The 19,912-nt window shown below is 42.7% G+C and overlaps 1 protein-coding gene across 2 annotated transcripts; it reads right to left on the minus strand.

The window, feature by feature from the left end:
* Positions 1 to 1,385: 1,385 nt before the first annotated feature.
* LOC137859525 (annexin A8-like) lies at positions 1,386 to 18,172 on the minus strand. Of its 2 annotated transcripts, XM_068688658.1 has the most exons (14): positions 18,042 to 18,172; positions 14,340 to 14,385; positions 14,166 to 14,212; positions 10,465 to 10,555; positions 10,105 to 10,199; positions 8,784 to 8,897; positions 7,841 to 7,931; positions 7,175 to 7,254; positions 6,524 to 6,583; positions 5,905 to 5,998; positions 3,954 to 4,049; positions 3,660 to 3,718; positions 2,811 to 2,933; positions 1,386 to 1,645 (listed from the first exon to the last, which is right to left on the minus strand). In XM_068688658.1, the coding sequence occupies exons 3-14, from the start codon at positions 14,184 to 14,186 to the stop codon at positions 1,589 to 1,591; spliced, it is 981 nt and encodes a 326-aa protein (XP_068544759.1). In that variant the 5' UTR covers positions 14,187 to 14,212; positions 14,340 to 14,385; positions 18,042 to 18,172; the 3' UTR covers positions 1,386 to 1,588. The 2 variants fall into 2 exon arrangements, with proteins under 2 accessions (XP_068544759.1, XP_068544758.1); XM_068688657.1 differs by lacking the exon at positions 18,042 to 18,172 and having other exon boundaries at positions 1,387 to 1,645; positions 14,340 to 14,520.
* Between the last annotated feature and the right edge of the window lie 1,740 nt (positions 18,173 to 19,912).

The raw sequence follows: 19,912 nt of genomic DNA on the forward strand, positions 1-19,912 counted from the left end.
CTGCACCACCCGCAGCACCAGAGTCGTGCTGCATGAGTGCTTGCGGCACCTCTGTCCCGTTAGAAAAACTGGGACAGCCCCCCCAAAAAGTGAGCCTGTGGGAGATATTAAAAGGCTTGGAAATTAAAAATATTTGGTGAGAGGTTAGGTGATACATGCTAATAGACCTAGCAGTTGCAGGGGGAACGAATAGATAAATTCAGCGTAGATAAACTGAGGTTAAAAATAAAAAATCAACCACGATATGAAACTATCAGGAAGTTCAGAAATATGCAATGAAGGCAATTTTCTCTCTCACTAATGTCTGTAAAAACAACCGAAAATCTAGTTATTCACCAGTAGTAACCAGGACATTTATGACTCAACTTGGGTGAATATTTTCCCAGGAAAAATAAGAAAAAAACAAACCCACAGTTTTTCCATTTAGAACATTTGCATAAGAAGCTTCTGATTTTAGGGGTGAGGAAGAGACTTAGCAGAAAGAGCATGAAATCTGCAACCCAGGCCACTGAAAAGTATGGTTGAAAATATATTTCAGTGACAACTTTTATATTTTACTTAATGTTATTTTTAGGTCATTTTTGTTTTGACAAGACAGCCTGTCTATTTACTGAAAATAGATCCCTCCCTGCAACTAGAAAGATATGCATCATCCCCATTTAAAAGAAAAACATTTATGTCCCCAGAAATCTACTTATTAATCATAATAAGATTTTCCTCATCTCCATGTCTTTAGGGCTGACCAATAGTCAGATATCAGGGTATCATCATACCAGGCACTGTCAAGAGTTCATAAAAGAAATCTGTCCCTGTGCCAGAATTGCTTGTTCAGGCACAATGTGGAAAGTGGATAAAAGAGCCGAGACCAAGTGTAGTGAGTCTGGTACATGCTATTACGAAGTCTTGATTCTGCTGTGCCTCAGGATGTTTGGGTGGTATTTGAGGAACATGCCCAGGAGCTTATGATTTGTATCTCACCTAAAGGTTGCTTAAACCTCAGTTTCTGTGTTAAGAGTCTGTTCATCAGTTCTTGACAGGTGAAGAAGCCCGGGGCTCATGAACTGGAGGAAGTCCAGAGGATCTGGCAATGGCATGCCACCACAGCAGGACGTTCCCCTGACTGGGGGGCATCATCTAGCTGTGCAGCTCTCCCACACCCCACAAAGACTGAGCAAAGAGCCTCTCCTTCATGCTTAGTCACTTTTTAGTCCAGGTGAGAAATTGGGAAATTGCTAGAAACAAGCACTTAAAGGATCAGAGATTTCTGTCCTTCACAATGCATTAAAAAAGAAGAGAAATTGCACAAAATGAAATGGAAGCAAAAAAAAAAAAAACAAACACAAACGGAATTTTTTTTAAAACCATTATGGAAGTAAACAGTTTTTAATGTGTACTATGTGTACTAAGTATCCATGTTTCCCATGGAGCTTTGGAAATTTTTAATAAATTGATCTCACCCACCCCATCTCCCTTCCACCCCCTCACCCTCCTTGAATTAATGGAAGGATTTTCTGTGTGTGCATTTTCAGGCACTTATTCTCCAAATTTGCTTTCTGTATCCATTTCAGCATCTTCCTCCTAGATTTTGTCAGTCACTGCCACAGAGATTTAGCAAGGCTGTCTTGTAATCACCGCTGGTGTCATCCTGAGGGGGAAAATTTAAAAAAAAAAAAAAAAAGGTGAGTATAGAAGTCCCTCTTAATAAACTGGCTGCTGCCTTTGTCAGCAGATGGGATATACCCCCACAACAAAAACACTTTGAAAAAATCAAGCCAGATTTCAGCAGGGTTACTGCCAGCTGAAACCATCAAAAGTGAACAGAAATGAAGCCCATAGCTTCCACCTGAAACAAAATTTATCAGGTCCAATTCTTTTCTTCGGAATCCCAATGAGTAATTGATCAGGGCTCCATCCCACAGAGTGGCACAAAAAGTCAGCACGAACAAGAGAAACCAATACTGTTGCGTTCAGATTTTACATCCCTAGTATTTGTGTAGTGTTCCCTCCCTTATAGGAAGGGAATGAGCAGTTAGCCCTGAAAAAGGATGTTTTTAAGAAAGACACAAATATGGTCATTTTGGTCTAGAGAAGAACTACAGAGAACATCCTGAGACAGAAATTTTACTCCCTTTGAATATTTTGTGATGACAGCTATAAAGGCATTTCCACTTCTCAGAGGAATGAATATTCCATACAGACCCTCGAAGACTTGATCATTAATCAACATGACAGACACTGACAGTGTCAATTAGAAGAAAGGGCCCTCATTGCAGAATGAGACGTCCCATGGGAACTGATAAGCATAGGGCTTTTGTGCCATTTGCACTAGGGGAAAGGGATGCCCCAGAGACCTTATACAACAAATTATAAAACCCAGCTTTTCAGCCCTAATAGAAAACATGGCTTTTTGCTAGGGGAGGGTCCTTTGTACAGTGCTGAGACTCAAGCACCAAGAAATACAGTAAGATTTGACAAGGTTCAGTTTATAAACTTAACTCACCACAGCATGGACCAGGCCTTCATTTGGGGTAACTCAGTTTAAAATAAATAAATAAAAACGCAACTGCTTTGACTTACACGGCACTAGTTCTAGGTAGTAAAGGACAGCAGAAAAGAGAAAATGGCACAGCATGGGAAACATGTAACATGGATAATTTAATGCATCTAGATTCATTTAGGAGATCACGAAGAACACATGAAAAGCCTAGAGCAGTCTCTCATCAGGTTTGGCTTTGCCCACGTCATGTTTTTCTGGGCAGGTTAGGAATGCACATGATGACTAAGAGCTATTATATCAAGATGCTGCTTACCACAATCATGCTGGAGAGAGACTGTCCTGCAATCCGCTTGAATTCAGCCTTGATAAGATTTAAGTCAACTTCACTTCGAGAAACAATCACCCTTATAAGGGTCCCATCGCGGGTGCCAGCCCCCTGAAATAACAGATACATCAGTCTGCAGTGTTAGTGGGCATTCAAGGGATAAGCTGTTGCGAACTGGTCTGGGACTAGGTGCATTAGCTTTCAGGCATCACTCGGCACACATTCTGCAGCAATCTGCTTTTCCTTCTGAAGATGCAGCATCCCCACCACCAAGGGCCACTGTCCTTACCATAAGCTTTCTGTCTCAGAGTGCCATGAACCTTTGCACATGTCAAATGCAAAAGCACTTACAGGACTGAAAGAGGGCACTGAATACATACTACCCTTCTGCAGCAGCACCCATACAACCAGTATTGTGAAGGCACCTGCCTTCAACCAGTATTGTTTAATCAGTCACAGGAAAATAAAATTCACTTCAATAACAAAAACCTTTGGGGGAATAAGAAAATAAACAATCATCTCAGCTTTCCACCAAGTTGGGAGACCGGACATATTTTATACATCAGTTAAAAATTATAGGGACGCAGTCTGCAGTTGTCTTACATATTGCCATTTGAACTTTTTGTTTGTTTGTTTGTTTTAACTGTTTTATTAAGAGCATTGCTTCCTAAAAAGAAAATATTGCGGCCCAGTCCATAAAGTTAACATCATGGGCAAAATCCCACTATGACAAACCTCCTCAAAAAGCTTCTTCCAAAAGTTGGCAGAAGCCAGATTGCAGTAAAGTCTAGTATGGAGAAAAAAAAGAAAAAAAGTACACTGCAATAAATGTCTTACCTTTAAAGCATGGTATAGCCTCTCTGCAAAGTAGCAATGGATGTTCCTTGTGCATTTCACTAGGCATATAAAAAGACTCAGTAAGAATCAATGATAATTGCAGTCTAGGGCAGCAGGCTCAACAGATTCAGCTTTTCCATTCACTCAAGTCTGCCCCTAGGACATGAACTAAGCATCCTTTACTTCCTACCAGAGATCTTTATAAAGCAGGTCCATCCCATGACAGTCAACTCAGACAAGAGTCTGACTCAAGACAAGAAACTCAGGCAAAAGAAAGGGAAATGAGACACTTACCAATAGCCAGCATAGCTTCCTCTAGTGAGCCACTAGTCTCACTCCTGATGCTGTCTTCTATGCTTTTACCAGCAAGTTTCTGGTATTCTTCAAACACTGTTTGAAACACAAAGCACTTTGAATTTTCACCAAGCAATTGCTCAGGCATTTTGTACCCAACATTCACAGGTATTGCTTGTGTGGTGATATGAAAATGAATATCCCACTAAAGCAATGACCAAATTTGAACCAACTTCAGTAAGCTTTAGTCAAGTCCAGAAATCAGCTACAAAAAACAGCTTCACAAAAACCTATCTCCAAGAAAGAAGTATCTGTATGTACACAAAGCAACTAATTGAACAGAAGGGGCTTAATTCCCTGTCTTAATTTGTAAGAGCAAGTTCAGTCAACCTCACATTAATTTGGAAATCTGTTTCTTCATCACTGCATTTAACCACACAAATTAAGTAGGCTCCAGAAGGATAAGCACAACTATCACTTGGTCTTGTTGCTGTCACTAGCTTCAGGAGCCAAAATAGAATCAAATTAAGTCTAGAACTATGCTCATGGCCCTTGGACATTTAAATGATGACAACAGTTTGGGAAAACTTATCTCAACCACAATTTAAAAGCAACGCAGAAAACAAAAACAAAAACAAAACAACAACAACAACAACAACAAAAAAAATGCAAAACATAGTAAACAGATGCAGATTGTAAGCTATATAAACTCCCACATAAAATATCAACAGAGTCATTGTTCCCTTTATATACTCTGGATACAGATTCTGGTTCCAAATTACAGATCCCTGTTTTGATTCCTAGCTTTTACACTAACAAAAAAGGAAACTTGCTATGTAACACAATGTATATCATACTGAAGTTTGCACAGCATTCAGGATCATACTCCTAAACATTAACACACAGATATTTTGGTGAAAGGTACTACTACAGAACAGACAAATGGATACAAACCTTCTCAACTCAGACCTATTCTCCATGTTAAAAAAAAATAGTTGCAACAAATACATGCAAGTTTTTTAAAAATAAACTATTACAATCTGCTTTAGTGCAGAGGAAATCAGATTCATTTCCTTGATAATTTAGTATGTCCCAAAGATTGTTTACATCCAGACCAACTGCTGCAATTAAGTTTTTAAAGACAGACATGGCCAAAGACTAGAGTCAGCTTTTTTGTTTTGTTTTGTTTTGTTTGTTTCTAAGTGCTGTTGGGAGATTAAGTTTAAAAACACAAGGGGGAGCTGGCCTCCAAGGGCCTTGAAAATAGTCTCCAAAGACTTCAGCTTGAAAAAGTTCAGGCACACCTAGGTCATCAACAGCTAAATTTATCAACTGAGCTCCAGTAAATTCACACACTACTTGATGTGCTTGGATCAGGGACAACATAACATCTGTTAGTCAGAGCCTTGGACTGCTTCAAAAGTCTTGAGATGACAAGGCCAGGTCTCTGCTGCTTCATGCTTTGGGGAGCTGAGGGCACCCTTAGCTGGAGCTGGGTTATCATCTCCCCTCCCAAGCAGCCTCCAATGCTCTCAAAAGAACCTAGGCCAAAACTGGAAGAGTCTCCCTGTGGTTCTCCAGCACTGGCGTTGTCAGTGATTTTTTTCCAAAAGAAACCCATGTCCAAGGAGTCATGAGCCTGTAGACTGCACACTTCTATCCAGTTAGGAAGGGAATCTCTCCCCCTAGGCTTATAAAAATAGCTATACCATCTAGTCATCACTGCTGTATCAGGACTCCTGTATAAGCAGTCTGATTTTCAGTTGCACTAAATCTACATAAGCTTCAAAGCTGCTGGCAGCTTTTGGGCACTGATTGGGCAAGGATTAGTAGGCAGACTTAGGTGTTTATTTCCGATCACCTGAGCTTTGACATCTGTATCCCTGCCTCTTCTGTTTAGGCTAGGATGATTTCTCATTTCAGATGCTTAGGAACGTGGACTGCTTCATACCTTTCATCAAGTGTGTGGCACTCCTCGTGCACAGGATGGTGATGAACTGTATCTCATCGGTGCCCCGTATCTTCTCCCCAGCAGCATAGAGAGTCTGAAATTTAACACACTATTGTTAGATTTTCTGTGCATGCAGCTGGTAAAGGAATAGCATTTGGCTTGAAGTACTGCTTGGTACTCAAAGTAACCTAAAGTACTGTATGAACTAGACTCTACTAGAGTAGTTGACTGTGTAGACCCTTGATTGTGTCTTCTAGTGAAATCGGGGCAGTCACTATCTCCACCCTTGCTATCCCTCCTGAAACAGCTGGAGCAGCCAACAGTGCTATTGAGGTTTCTTCCCTATTCTTCAGCGTCCCTCTCCACAATGTCTATATATTTCTACATGTAAAAAGCAGTGGAGCCTGAGCCCACTTCTCATCCTTCCTGTTTGGAACAGCAAGGCTCAGCAGTGCGTGCAAAACTGAAGAACTCCAAGCTGCTTCTGCTTCAAGAAGGCCCCTCCTGAAACTGTTATGGATCCAACCCCATGCTGACCTGGACTCTGTCACCCAAGGACCCTGAAATTCAAGATAGGCGGGATGCAAGCATATCACTGATCACAGGCATTTGAGAGTACCTGTGCATCCTGGAGAGCCAATGCAGTATCCACATAGAGAGTAGCATTGTCCCTCTCACCCTATGAGAAGAAAAAGACAGACACCATTTGCTCTCATGAATTATTTTCCACACGGGGATCACAGTGTACACGCTAGACAAAGAACAATTCTCTTCCTCAGTTATTTTTGCAGAGTACTCAGTCAGTAATGTTTCAGGCAACACAAGAGCTAACTCCTTGACTGAAATCAGTAATGTGAAGTGGAGCCAAGAAGTTGGTACGTTATTCTGCTTCTTGGCAAGAAAATTGAGAAAATTCAATAGGATAAATAAATCCAAATGTGCTCTCAGCATTTAGGTGACAGACTCTAGAATAGTGTTGAATCATTGTTGAGATTTTTTTTTAAAGACTCCTATACAGTGTAGTGACACATGTATGTAAAAGTGAGATGTTTCCGTGCAGCAGAGCTGACTGTTCCCAGCTCTCTTACTGCTGCTGAGGGAGGGTTCCCTGCCTCAGTCACATCAAAGCTGAAAACAGAGATCCAGTTCAAGCGATGTGTTTGTCACTGTAGTTTGTAATTTGTGACTGCATTGTCCCTTCTATCGCACGTCTTCTCCAAAAAGTAATAGAAAAATTAAGATCTTTAGATCCTCTTTTCTCTAACATTACCTGAAGAAGGCAAACTAGAATCTGTTCAAAATATCCACTTGTTTCTGATTTTATGTCTTCTTCCAGATCAGAACCGTATTCTACACAAGAGAAAGAGAAGAACAATGGAAGTATTTATTTGGATGTTATGATCAGGATATCACAAGTCACCTGGGGACATACACTAATCAAGGTCACTAGTGAAAAAAGCAGGCTGAGGTCAGCATACCCTCTCAGCGATACCCAGACAGGCACTCCCATCTGACTGAGTGTACCACTAGCTCCAATGACAAAGGCATAAACCCATGGCTAATGTTAGGGATGTAGTTTGAGGGACCAAAGAAATAGTTACAAATATATTTGACAGATTCCCAATTACAGCACATTTAAGGGAGAGAAAAAGCCAAGTGTACAGCTGTAGCTTTATTTGCCTTCTGGCAATGGTTGCGCTGGGCACCACAGACTAAATTTGTGATTTGCTGGCCTTTTCCTCTGACTGGAAGAAAGCTAGAGAGGGATTTTTCAAATTCACTCAGTTCTGTTTGCCAGGCGGAGTTAGGCTGCACCTTCTTGCTTCTACAATCCCCTTTTCCTGCTGACAGTGTTAGCTGGTAACACCATTCCGCTGTGCAGTCATGCAGTGGCACATTGCTCTGACCACACAAACCAGAGCCCCAGGCACTTTACCTTCTTTGTACGCCTTGATTATCTCTCTGATCTGCGCCTTTGTTCGTGATGCCAGGATCTCTATGATAACACCTTCACTTGTTCCCACACCCTTTGATGGAAAACATAGTGGAAAAAAAAGGTAGAGAAAGATATCAGATGCAGTGAAATTTACTGCTAGAAAAGTATGGTCAAACGAGGAGTCTTATGGCAGCAAAGGGCCAGGCTGTGTGCTGAGCTGTGAGAAACTGTCAAGATGAAAACTGTAGACACAAAGCATGTTTAGTTTGAGTGTGGATTCATTTACTGAGATGCCCAATTTGTAAAGGATGATTGTGTGTAACCCTGCACTTTTGCAATGCATTTTTGGATCTGGATCTTTGGTGGACAGTATCAGAGGGATCAGAGGGATGTGGGGGCACTAATGTTTGTCTAGTCAGTACTTTGTACCATTAAAAAAAATACTATATCAACAGGCAGGATGCCAGTCAACCCCAGATTGGGCCTTGCACCAACACTCATTCATTTCTTTGATTGTTTTTTTAAAGGTTTCACTGTTCAGGTGGGATGTCATAGCAGCAACTTTGGCCCAAGGTCATTGAGCTCCATTCACAAGATGCACTACAGAAAGCATTGAAGAGATTCTACAACTACACGTTAGAAACTCATCTGTGGATGTTTATCTGTTGCCAAAGGCAATTTTAGATCCACTGTTACCTTCCCAGGCTTTGAGACACATACATACAGAAACTCATATATATATTACATATAAATATTACAGCAGCATTCCCCCCTCCCAACATACACTGATAGCACAACTAAATATTTTTCAAAGGGTACTGTTAATAATGAACTTAATAATCATCCACTAGCCCAGTTACTATCACTTTTCATTAATAGGCAAAGTTACAGGAAATGAACATTGGACCTATGCTACTAAAATAGCAACATGCAGTTTGCTTACCTTCATGGCATCATACAGCTCCTTTGCATCATACTTGTACGGGGGATACATAAGAGCCACAATGAGCCTCTCAAAGTCGCCACTCAGTTCAGACTTCAGGCTCTCAATCAGATCCTGTAGAACATCACCATGCTTATCACATAAAAAGCCTCAAAGGTTCTCTTTCCTGCCCAGTTTCTATCCCCATGGCCTACAGCCGTAAAGCTGAGTGACATCATTGTGTTGACAGTTTATTAGAAAAGGTCCTGGGGGGTGGAAAAGGCACCTAACTCCAAAATGGATTTTGTCTAGGTCCTTCCACTTCCTTTGTTCCCCAGTATCAAGCTTCCCCGAGGTAATAATTTTGCAGCAGAGCAGGGAAGATAAACATCTTCCTCCAACCTGTTTTAGACAGGGAGCAGAACCAGGAGCTGAAGGCCTTGAACTAAGTGAAGGATACAGCCAATATCCAAAGCCTACACATGCGCACAGACACATAGGACTTCTGCAGAATCAGGCATGCAATCTGTTTAAAGACAGGCTTCAAACCTTCCTCTCATTATCATATAGCTTTTTTAGGGTATGCCTTGCCCTGTTTCAGTGGGTATATGGAATGAAACCATTCTATTCATTGTCCCATACACATTTGCTTCCCTTTCTTAGGTTCTTTCAAGGCAGTTCCTGTTCCATCAGGGTTTGTTGAAGATTTCCTGTTTCTATATTGACCCAAGAGCCTATATTGCTCATTGCTAATAACTTTCCTTCCTCCACACTTTTAGATGCTACTCTCACACATCTGGCTACACCAGTGGGCTGGTGGAAGAGTTTGCAGCACAAGCGTTTCTAATGAGAGTAAAATTTTATCAAAGAGAGAAAGATAGCCACATAAAAACATGATTGTCAACAATTGCAGTTTGTTTTCATTTTTAGAATTTCCAAATAAGTGTAATGAAATAAGTATTTCAATTGAACTTTATCACTTAGAAGAGCCCCACACCAGCCCAATAATTTACTCAAAAGGCTACTTAGAAAAGTATAACTTTGTTATAGCTTCAAAAACAATAAGGAGTTACACTTTAAGACAAAATGGATTTTTAAAAAGTATTTCTGGTCAAAATGCCTTTTAGAAAGAAAATTACAATCACTAGACAAAAAGCAGTTTATCCCACCACAAACTAATTTCACATATTCACCCCAGGCCTTATTATCAAATATTAACCTGTCTGTTTGCAAAAGACCTGCATATTGTTTACACCATGCTTGCAGGATGAACTGTACACCCATTAACTACATCCCACATGCAGTGAAACAGTGACTGAATATGGCTTTGTTTTGGAAGAACCTTTCCAAACTGTCCTTTGAAGGATTTGGCAATCTGTTGACGCTGCATGTTGCTCCTCTTAGTTAGGACATCAATTATAGCTTGTTCATCAGTCCCTATGGAGAGCAACAAAAAGCCATAAACACAGTGCACAGAATAATAATAATAATCCCAATTCAAGTAATCAGACAACCTCCCCTAGTTTATTGCCTTCATGATGTAGAAATTCAATTATGTCTTGCAGAAATGATGATTTTGAATTATCCACATTAAAAATAAATAAAAAATCATCTCTAGCTGCAATTTTCTTCAGGAATGGCTTTTAACTGAGCAACTATAAATGCAACATAGAATTTACACATATGGATGGAGTCAACTCACCAAGCCCCTTCATGGCCTTGTACAGGGTTTGAGCATCAGGTACAGGGTCAAAGTTTAAAGCACCTGTCACAGACACACCCTCTGCTTCACTCTGAAAAATAAGAAAAAATACAACACTTCATTCCTGCATTTTGTCAGCTCAAGGAAGGGTATTTTGGAAAGTAAATTAATATTATCCACTGCTTACACATGTGGAAGACAGAAAAGTGGAAGGATTGGTTCAAAGCATTCTTCAGAGCAAAGCTCAGAAGACAACACAAGTTTTTTTCCCTCCGCTTGCCTGTGGCAGCCTCTGGGTCCTGGTAGAAAAATGAGGTCAAGCACTGTTGCAGAAGTCATTAGGTGCAGGTGGTCTGGCAGAAAAAGCTGAGTAGCCTGGACTTTCCCATTCAAGCCTTTCTACAATGCTTAAGAGCATGTATGCTGTCATATCATACTGCTATTAAGCGCCACAGTTTCCAGTGCTTTGGTGCAGAGTGGTTTTATACCTAGCATTTTGGTTTCATGGAATACATATGCTCTCACAAACCATGTTTCTAGTTAGCAGCTTTATTCTGCTGCTGCTTCACTCAAGTACAACTGGTTTCACATAAGGAAGCACCTCCTCGGGAAGGATTTGGGCCAAGAGGCTACTTTGATGGAACAGATCCATCTGGAGAAGTACAGTTACAATGTTCTCCTTCTCTGAGCTGAGAGCCAACTACACAGCAATCCTCCAGTCAGACCCGTAAGGCACAGCCAGCATCGGAGTAACAGGGCAGAAAGACACACTGGGACTTACTCCAGTCACCCTAAGATAGTAAGGACATCAACCAGAACCCAGGCTTAAGAGCTTCTGTTTAAACAAAGCTGTTAGGCAAGGGAATTGGCTTGAACATGCTGACATTTCCAACAATAATGTCCTATCAACAGGGAAGTCTGTGAATGGTTAGTCATAAAGAGTCATCACCACTTTATTCCAATAACTGCAATTTTCTTTTCCTTAGCAGCAGAGAGATTTAAGCTTTCCCAGGAAACTGCTGTATTCTCATAAATGGACTTGTAGGGATACGATTAATATCGAACTAATGATATCAGCATGACTTGATGGATTTTTTCTAAGGGGGTGGCCTCACAGTCAGGTAAAAAGCACCTTCAATCCAGAGCTTATGGAGCTTAAGAAATCACTAATGCTGTCCCATATGACTTGCATAATATAGACCTCCAAATGCCACCCAGAAGCCTCCTGCTCTGGTGTAAATTCCTTTTGCTCCTATTTCCTTTGTGACAGAGGGATCTTCCCCCCCTTCTCATTGCGCCCTCTCAGGTCATTCATGCCCTCCCCAGAGAAAAATCCTTCCCAGAGCTAACCTTCAAGCAATCTTTGCCAGGTAGAAAGGTTTGTGGAAATTTCCTTCAGGACCTGCGTTGCTGGCATTTTTTATTTTTAAGTAAGAGTCTGGAAGATTAATGTCATGCTCCTGAGCACACAGCCAAGAAACACTAGGCCTAGCCCAGCGCCACAGCTGAGGCATAGCCATGCCATGCTGCACAGATACTCAGGCTGGCTCAGGGCAAGCTTGTTCAGGTGTTCTTGTCCAATGCTCTACTGGTAGACATAGCTGGCGGGTGTTTTCATGCCAGCCAAGCTCTGGGAACAGTATCAAGCAACCAAAAAATGATGAGCTTCAACAGAAGCTGTATGTTCAGCAGACAGCAAGATCTGGAAGAACTTGTGTTTGCTGAAGTTTGCTTCACAGCCAGTACAGCAACAGAATCCTGTGCCACCACACCCTGCTCCAGGCAGGGAGAGGAGCTGAGGAAGGGACTGCATCAGTGGGAAACTTCTCACTAGATGCAACTTTGATTACGTCCCAGTGATTACTGAGCAGCAAGTTTAAGGCTGTGGTGAAGCTGTCACTGCAGAGCCACCCCCAAAGGCTTGCCATCAACCCGGAACAGGAGGCCTGGCTGGGCTGTTGGGCAGGATCAGAGCAAGCGCTCCTTTTCTGCTCCCCTGTGAAGTCAGCTACTACCAGCAAAACTTCCCCGGAAAGCAAGATACACTTATCTGTCTGATTTTGCTCTGAAATAGATGGACAGTCCTCTCTAGCTGCACTCAAAGGCTCATGTGAAAGAAATGCTCTGGATCTATGCCTGGTGACTCAGGGTAAGAGGCAGTGCGAAAGCTCAGCTTTCCTTTGGAGGCAGCAGTAACAAATCAAACAATGGCCCTTTTTGGTATTAATTCCAAGAAACACGGCCCATCCTCGTTCAAGTAGTTTACTCATGACTCACTCATAGGCTTGATTCTCTGTGTTCCAGCACAGGTACAATCACAGTCAGTTTCCAGAGAAACACTATTCAGTTTGGTCTTGTTTTCCAGATGAATTGATGCTATAATTACCTAACTGAAACTACTCAAAGCATCCATGCAAATCTCCTCGTAAGATGAATAACTAGTGCAAAAGCAATGTAATCTGTGTACTCTGCAGCTGATGATGTGAAAAGCATTCTACTTATAAATTCAGGGTAGGGGGATTTAAAATATATCAGAATATATATCCTATCAAGATGTTTTCTAACCTAAGGAGTAGTTCATCAAAATCCTGAAATGTGGGTGACAGGTGGAGTTATTGTTTTTTCAGTGGAAAATTTCTGAGAGTGTTTCACATTTTTCATAGTTTGCATTTGAGTTGTATTTTTATGGAGGATTTTGAAAAACAATTTATTTTTAGCTACTCCTCCACTGCCTGCCTGTCTTCATACCTCCACCCCTACAACACCAACAGATAAGAGTCCTCTAGAGCTTTCAATGACTTTTCCTCCTTTTCTCACTATGTTTCCAAATGATTTCCAGCTTGGAGGGTGGAGGCAACAGATCAACATAAAGGGAAAAATTAAAGTGAGAGTTCCTCCAAGCTTTGGAAAAAAAATCCATTTCACTATACTAACTTCCAAAAGGGTGGTGACCGGGCAGGGAGAGAAGACTTTTCCACCAGTAGTCCAACACATGGCATTCTCCAGCAGCTCTCTTCTAGGCCTTGGCTTGTAGATATCTAGAGATAAAGTCCCTGGGGAAACCTAGCCTTCCATAGAAGCTAATGGGAGAGCTGCCACTGAGCTGTATGTGGAGGCTGCTTCAGGGCACCCCACAACTCCCAAAGCCACAAGAGTTTAAAAGAGAACAAACAGCATTTCTGGCTTGGAGCAGACAGGCAGGGCGTCCAAGTCCACAGTGTTGAAGCAATATTCAAAACCCAGAAAAGAAAGACACTGTGGCTTGACAAACCATACCTCCCTCCATGACCACAGCCTACCAGCACACTTGGGACAGGCCAGTGCCCTGAACCCACTGCCAGAGGTGAAGGAAGGGACAAGGAGACTGCAGCGTTCATACCTAACGCAGACCTCTGCTGTGTAGCTTTGCTGATCCCCGGTACCGTATCCCCATGTACACATAATTATCCCTCTGCACCACTCAACTGAAGGGGCAGGGAGAGTCTGGTCTTCTTGAAGCCAGCATGCATATTAACACCTTCTTTAATTAAGGTTATGGAAGTGCTGAAAACTATTTTATAGTCAGAAAATCAGTAAACAGTTTGGATGATCTTTAAAGGGAAACATTTCATTCCCACACAGTACCTGATAGAGCTTACAAGTTAACTTATTATATTGCCAAAGAAGTCAAGGTGTTTCACTTCACTATTTCCTCTACTTACCCAAGCCTTCCACCATGCCATTGCAGTGTCAGTAGTGATACCTGGGCCTGTTGATGAAGAAAACCACACGCATCACACCTCACAGTTAGGGAATCTGAGATTTGAAGAGGGTGGGGGAAAAAAGAGGAATATATATATATATATATATATAATTATTTTTTTCAATAGACTTACCACAAGAAAATTAGAATAACTGTGTTCCTCAGGAGGCTTATTCCCTCTGGAAGCAGCAGAATGTAACTGGACTCTGTGCTGAGAACTGGCAGGTATAACCCATCCTTATCTACAAATTCCATGGGGCAACGCCCGCAGACACTGCTTAACCTGTTTTGCACGTATGATCTCACAGGGAGAGATCGAGTTGCTTAATAAACCAGGCTTCCCCTGTGAGGAGCCCTACATTCAACCTCAGTTGACTAATGCTCATTGTAATTTTTCCACTGCTTCTCCCCCACACCCTAACCCGCTAACACTTTAGCCTCTGGCACTGACATGACATGCAAATTAAAGCCAGGTAGTTTCTTGGCATTAAACTCCACTAAGACCCAGTGAGTTCTGCTACAATGAAATAAACCACTCTCACGTTATTAAGGACTCTTTCTATTTCTACCAATTTGGATGACAGCAAAACAGGATTCTCAAAACTTAACAAATGCTCACCTACATCCCTTCTTTCAAAAAAGCCTATTAAAAAACACTAAGTCAACACCCAAACATGCCCTACATGTCATAGCAAAGCTCAGTACAGCAGCAGACTGTATACTGACTTGGGAGGTCTCTCCCTGTCATGTAACCTGGACTCACACAGCATGAGCAAGAAGCATCTCTAGGCTGACACAGAACCAGCACGTTTCAGGCTAACTGCTCTCAGCAATGTCAGTTCCAGCAAGGTTACTGTAAGGCTTGCTATTACACGTTAAGGCTTAGTGCAATGTGAATATTTTTTCCTTTTTCTGTTCATAGTAGGAGCCAAAAGGCTCTTAATACTTAAATTTAGAGAAGTGTTTCCGTGAAACCAGCTGAAATATCTTACGGCTGTAGCAATATTTTCCTGTCTAGACTTTTGTCAGAACCCATCACGCCCGTATTATTTATTTGTTTTTAAATGGAAAGCTGCCCTGATGGAAGCATTCCCATCAGCTATATCTTAACCCTTGCTATAGAGGAACTCTGTCCCCTCTCACATTTACAAGCCCACACAGGACCCTGGGTAAACACCAAACCATGGGCCTCTCTTACTTCCTTCCCACACGCTGTTATTTCACTTAACCCAGCTGGGTCCCCACGGCCTGGGAAGCTGCTCTGGTTATTCCCACTGGAACGAGCTCTGCCAGCTCCTCCTGCCTCAAACCCATCCATCACACAGGGAGGGCAAGTCATGGAGGAGGAGGCACTGTCCTTGGCATAGAAAGTGTGCAACTAGGGTCCACACCAGCTTGGTTTCCAGTCATGTTTGAGAGGCAGGGTCATCAACAGCACACAGCAAGGAGGGTTCATGAGTGGTCCTTCATTCCCCCTCCTTCTCAGGAAGGGTGGTCAGAGCAGGATAGATTTGCTTTTGCTGGATCTCAGGGCTGTGCCTGGCTGCTTACATATGCCTTTTCCCTGTGTTGGGATTTAATTAGGTCAGCTTGCCATGAAGGTCAGCTTTCTTGAGGACTCCATGGACAAAGAAACCCTTCTAGACAGAAAGTCACAGAGCTGGAGCTAACAGCTGTAGGTCACAGAGGGGAGCAGAGACCAAACCAGAGAGAAAATGGGAAAACGTCCAACCAGTCATTTTTGCCAGCACAAACTAAAAAGGCTGTAAAGGGACATTAGAAGGGATTTTAACAGGGGAATTAGAATTTAACGCAGAGGAACAGTGGCCAGATTTTAAGAAATCGGTATGAATGGGCTAGGTAAGGTCTGGAGAAAATGAACCCTGAGCAATCCCTCTTCAGGTATGGTGCTATTGCTCTGAACTGATTCCTGATCTTCATTCATTATGGTTTATCCTGTAAGAATTGATCACTTTGTCAGCTGTGAGTTGAACTCTATTGCAGTATTGTCTCAGTTCATGATGGATGCAGCTTCAATGCAGCAAGGCTCAGAGCAGCGCTGCACAAGCTTCATGCACATGAGAGCAGTCACCGCTCTCAGTCCAGCGCAGCAGGAGGCACACACTGCAGTCCAATGCCCTTTTTGCTTGGGCAGAGTTTTTGTTTTGAACAGCTCAGGTTTACAGACTCATCTACACATCTTGGCCCTCCCATACCACACATGTTGTGCATGTGAGTGAACTTGCCTGTGGTTCGTGTACTTTACTGTTATGTACCAGGAACACACACACACCTTTTACAGCAGCAGTAGAACCTCACATAGTGCAGTGATTATCCACAGGATTGTGCAAAATCCCCAAAAGGGGTAGAAGACAATACACAGGTTTCCCCCAAGCCTCTCTGTCTCACACACACACAGAGAAATCATTTCTGCATCCCTGATAAAGTGAACTCCATATTCACTAAAAATACTGTCAGGAGAACTCTGCCCAGCAATACATTAAGGTGGTTAAAATTTGACCTCATGATCCTGCTTGTTTGCACTGTGGTACCCCCACAAAAGAGTCATCTCTAAGCCACCTGCAAGAGTGTCATCTGAGTGGTGGGTCAGTCATATTGTGGGTACAGACATCCACAAAGTGTCTCCACAGCAAAGGTCTCTCAAGCCTCAGCCCTGAACACCTCCAAGCTTTCAGCAAGTCCCTGGTTCTGCCAGTGTGCCTGGCCAAGTCAGCTGTTGGCACGGCTATCAGCCACCAAAAGCAGTCAGAAACCTCCAGAAGAAGCAGCACAAGCACCATAACTAGGTTTGGTTTGTGTGTCTTTAGGCCACTCAATCCAAACCCATTTTCAGCTAGACGTAATGAAGGTGCTCTGCACTTAGCTTTTTCTTGACTCTGCACTTGGGACTTTCCAAGCTTGAATCGGGGACATTGAAGCTACCTCAGTACATACCAAGCCAGTGTAAGGAATGCTATAAAAGAATTCATGAGCAGGACTGGATTTTGCTCAACCTTGTTCAAACCCATAAAAGACCTGAAGTATTAAAAAAAAAAAAAAAGTGCTGATAGCCTTCAAAAGGTTCATTACTTACATTGCTTCAAGAATGTACCACCCAGTAAGTTCTGACTGCTCTGTTTTAGGTTGGACAAAAGCTTAAAGGATGCTCTAACATAGATGGAGGGTAGCAGAACACTTTTAGAGTGCAGCCCCTTTCTCCCCTTCCCCATTTGTAGGTTAGTAAAGTCTGGCCCTGTGCCTGGAAAGTTTGAGGCCAGGAGCTGACTGCTTTGGAACATGAGAGCTCATGCAAAACAGGTCCTCAACTGTCCAGCAATTTTACTTACCCCGTGGCTTTTCACTGCTACTAGAACTTTATGCAGCACGACAAGAACAGAACAGCCTACTGGGAATTTCACCCCCAAGTTTATATATTTTTAAGCCAGGAGCTTAATCATTCTGGAAACAGCAGACCAAACACACATTGATACTTGATTCAAACCAATAACCTAACTAATCATGAAATATTTTACTATGTAAATTTGAGGAAATTAGAGCACACCCCTCAGACCAAGCAGGAGAGAAGTATTCTGCTGCAAAGAAAGAAGATAAACAACATTTTCCAGCCCAGTTTTTAAGTAACACTGTATAGAATCACAGCTCTGATGAGGACTAATTTCAGCAAATTGCAGGGTTTTCTTTCATGTGATACAAAACTGTTAATATCTCTTCCAGTCCTATGCTTTCCAGAATGGGTCATTACCCCCTTGCTTTTTAGTCTTCTAGCTCCAGACCCATTACTGACAACACTTTGCCCTACCTTCCAGTGACTTACATCAGTCTCTTGCCCTAACAGCTGCCATGTTTGCAGACCAGATTACACTCCCTCACTGTACAAACCTAACCCGTCTCATCCTGCAGATTTTAAATCAATGTGCAAACAACTCCACAAACCAAACACTAAGTCTTGATTCTACTTCTCCCTTCTTTTTTTCCCCCTTCTGTGTATTGCTACTTAAATAGATACTATCAGCTGACTACCATCAGGGTTAAGAGCAAATGCCCTTGCATCTACTAACCAGCTCACTATCACCTGAAATCAGATCATTATACGTGAAGGCTGTGTAAATTTGCTAGCAGGCCAATCCAAGCAAAAAGTTATTGTCTGTTTATGAAAGAGGTGTGAGCTGGGGTAAACGAGCAGATGGGAAAGGCAGTAGTTTTCAAAAGAAGAGTATCTGCAATGCAAAAATAAAGTCACTAAAGTCTAAAAAAATTATACTCACATACCTGGCAGCTCACTGCTCACCCTGCCCTTTCCTCTTGTGCCTTTGAACCATCTTTCAAAGTGAAAATGATCCCAAAATAGGATTATTTCCATTTGAAAATCACTAGCTCAGCTTCATTTTCCAAGTTTCCTTTATTACCACAAGCAGCTTTGTGCCAAGTATCATAAGAGAAAACCCATGCCTGTATGTTTCAGGGGATGTTCAAGCAGCAACAGTGTAAAATCTCAGGACCTGATTGTGTCAGCACCAGGAGGACGAGCCCCAGGGTCAGTGGGGCAGCCAGTGCCACAGGGGACTGTGCACAGAGCTGTTTGCAGGTTAGCAAAGGGTGTGTCAGCTTCACCTTTGCCACACAGGCCCCCTTGGCTACTGGTGGGACAGCCAGGGTGAGGCACTGACACAAACAGATCAGAGCTTGGCTTGCTCTGGCTCTGCTCTGACTCCGGCTGAGCATTTTTCTGCTCATTCCTTTCTTGCACTAGTGCTGGCGCCAAGGAATTCTTCCCAGTTGCCCTAACAACCATTCCCCACACAAAACAGGCAACTGCTGCTCGTGTTTAACCCCAAAGGCCAACAAAGAAAGCACCCTCTGAATCAAAACGGGCGAAGGCAGCACATTTGGGTCTGATGGGGACATGACAGATGCCAGGAGTTCAAATGCCAGCAGTGGGTGTGAGGCAGCATTCAGGATGCATCGGGTGCTTGTGTGTGAAATATTTTGTGCACATCCCCGGGCACCTCTACAGGGATTATTTTTTAATAGAGTCCTTGATGGAATAAGTACAGGGGCCTGTACACGATTAAAGACAGACCTGCTGTTTGAATCAGCCCTGCAATGGAGAAGGATGTACACAGAGCTGCCTAAGGGTAACCCCTTGATGCCACCTGCCATGCCCCTGCTGACGTGCTTCACTCTGCAGCAGGGATTGAGCCAGCAGCCCCACATCAGGCTCACCCTGATGCTGATCATATGGTGCTTACCCATCAGTAGCAGCTGCATCTGGATGGCTCAAGAGCCACAGAGTTCAAGCATTGTGGAGTGATTGGAGTGATCTATGCTAAGGGAGGTTAAATTTGAAAACAAGAGAACACAGTGTCACTTCTGGTTTGTTGGTAAAATTAGACATAATACTACTTTTTCACATCCTCCTCTACAGCTAGACTTTCCTTCAGCTTCAAAGTGGCCGTATTCCAGCCTAGATCTGGCAACACTGAGGACAGCATCCTGGAGCAGACTCTGTAGATGCTAGTGGGTCAGCTAGGCTAGTAGCTTGGCTTGCAAATGCTTGGTAGCACAGTCTCTGAACATTGCAATACTGCAGGCAGTACTGTGCCTATGCCAAAGGCCCAAAGCCAGTACACTTCAGACCATGCCCCTGGTGAGTGTATAGAAGCAGAGAGCCTATGAGCAAACAGA

The sequence above is a fragment of the Anas acuta genome, chromosome 7 (assembly GCF_963932015.1).
Source record: "Anas acuta chromosome 7, bAnaAcu1.1, whole genome shotgun sequence".
Taxonomy (NCBI): Eukaryota; Metazoa; Chordata; class Aves; order Anseriformes; family Anatidae; genus Anas; species Anas acuta.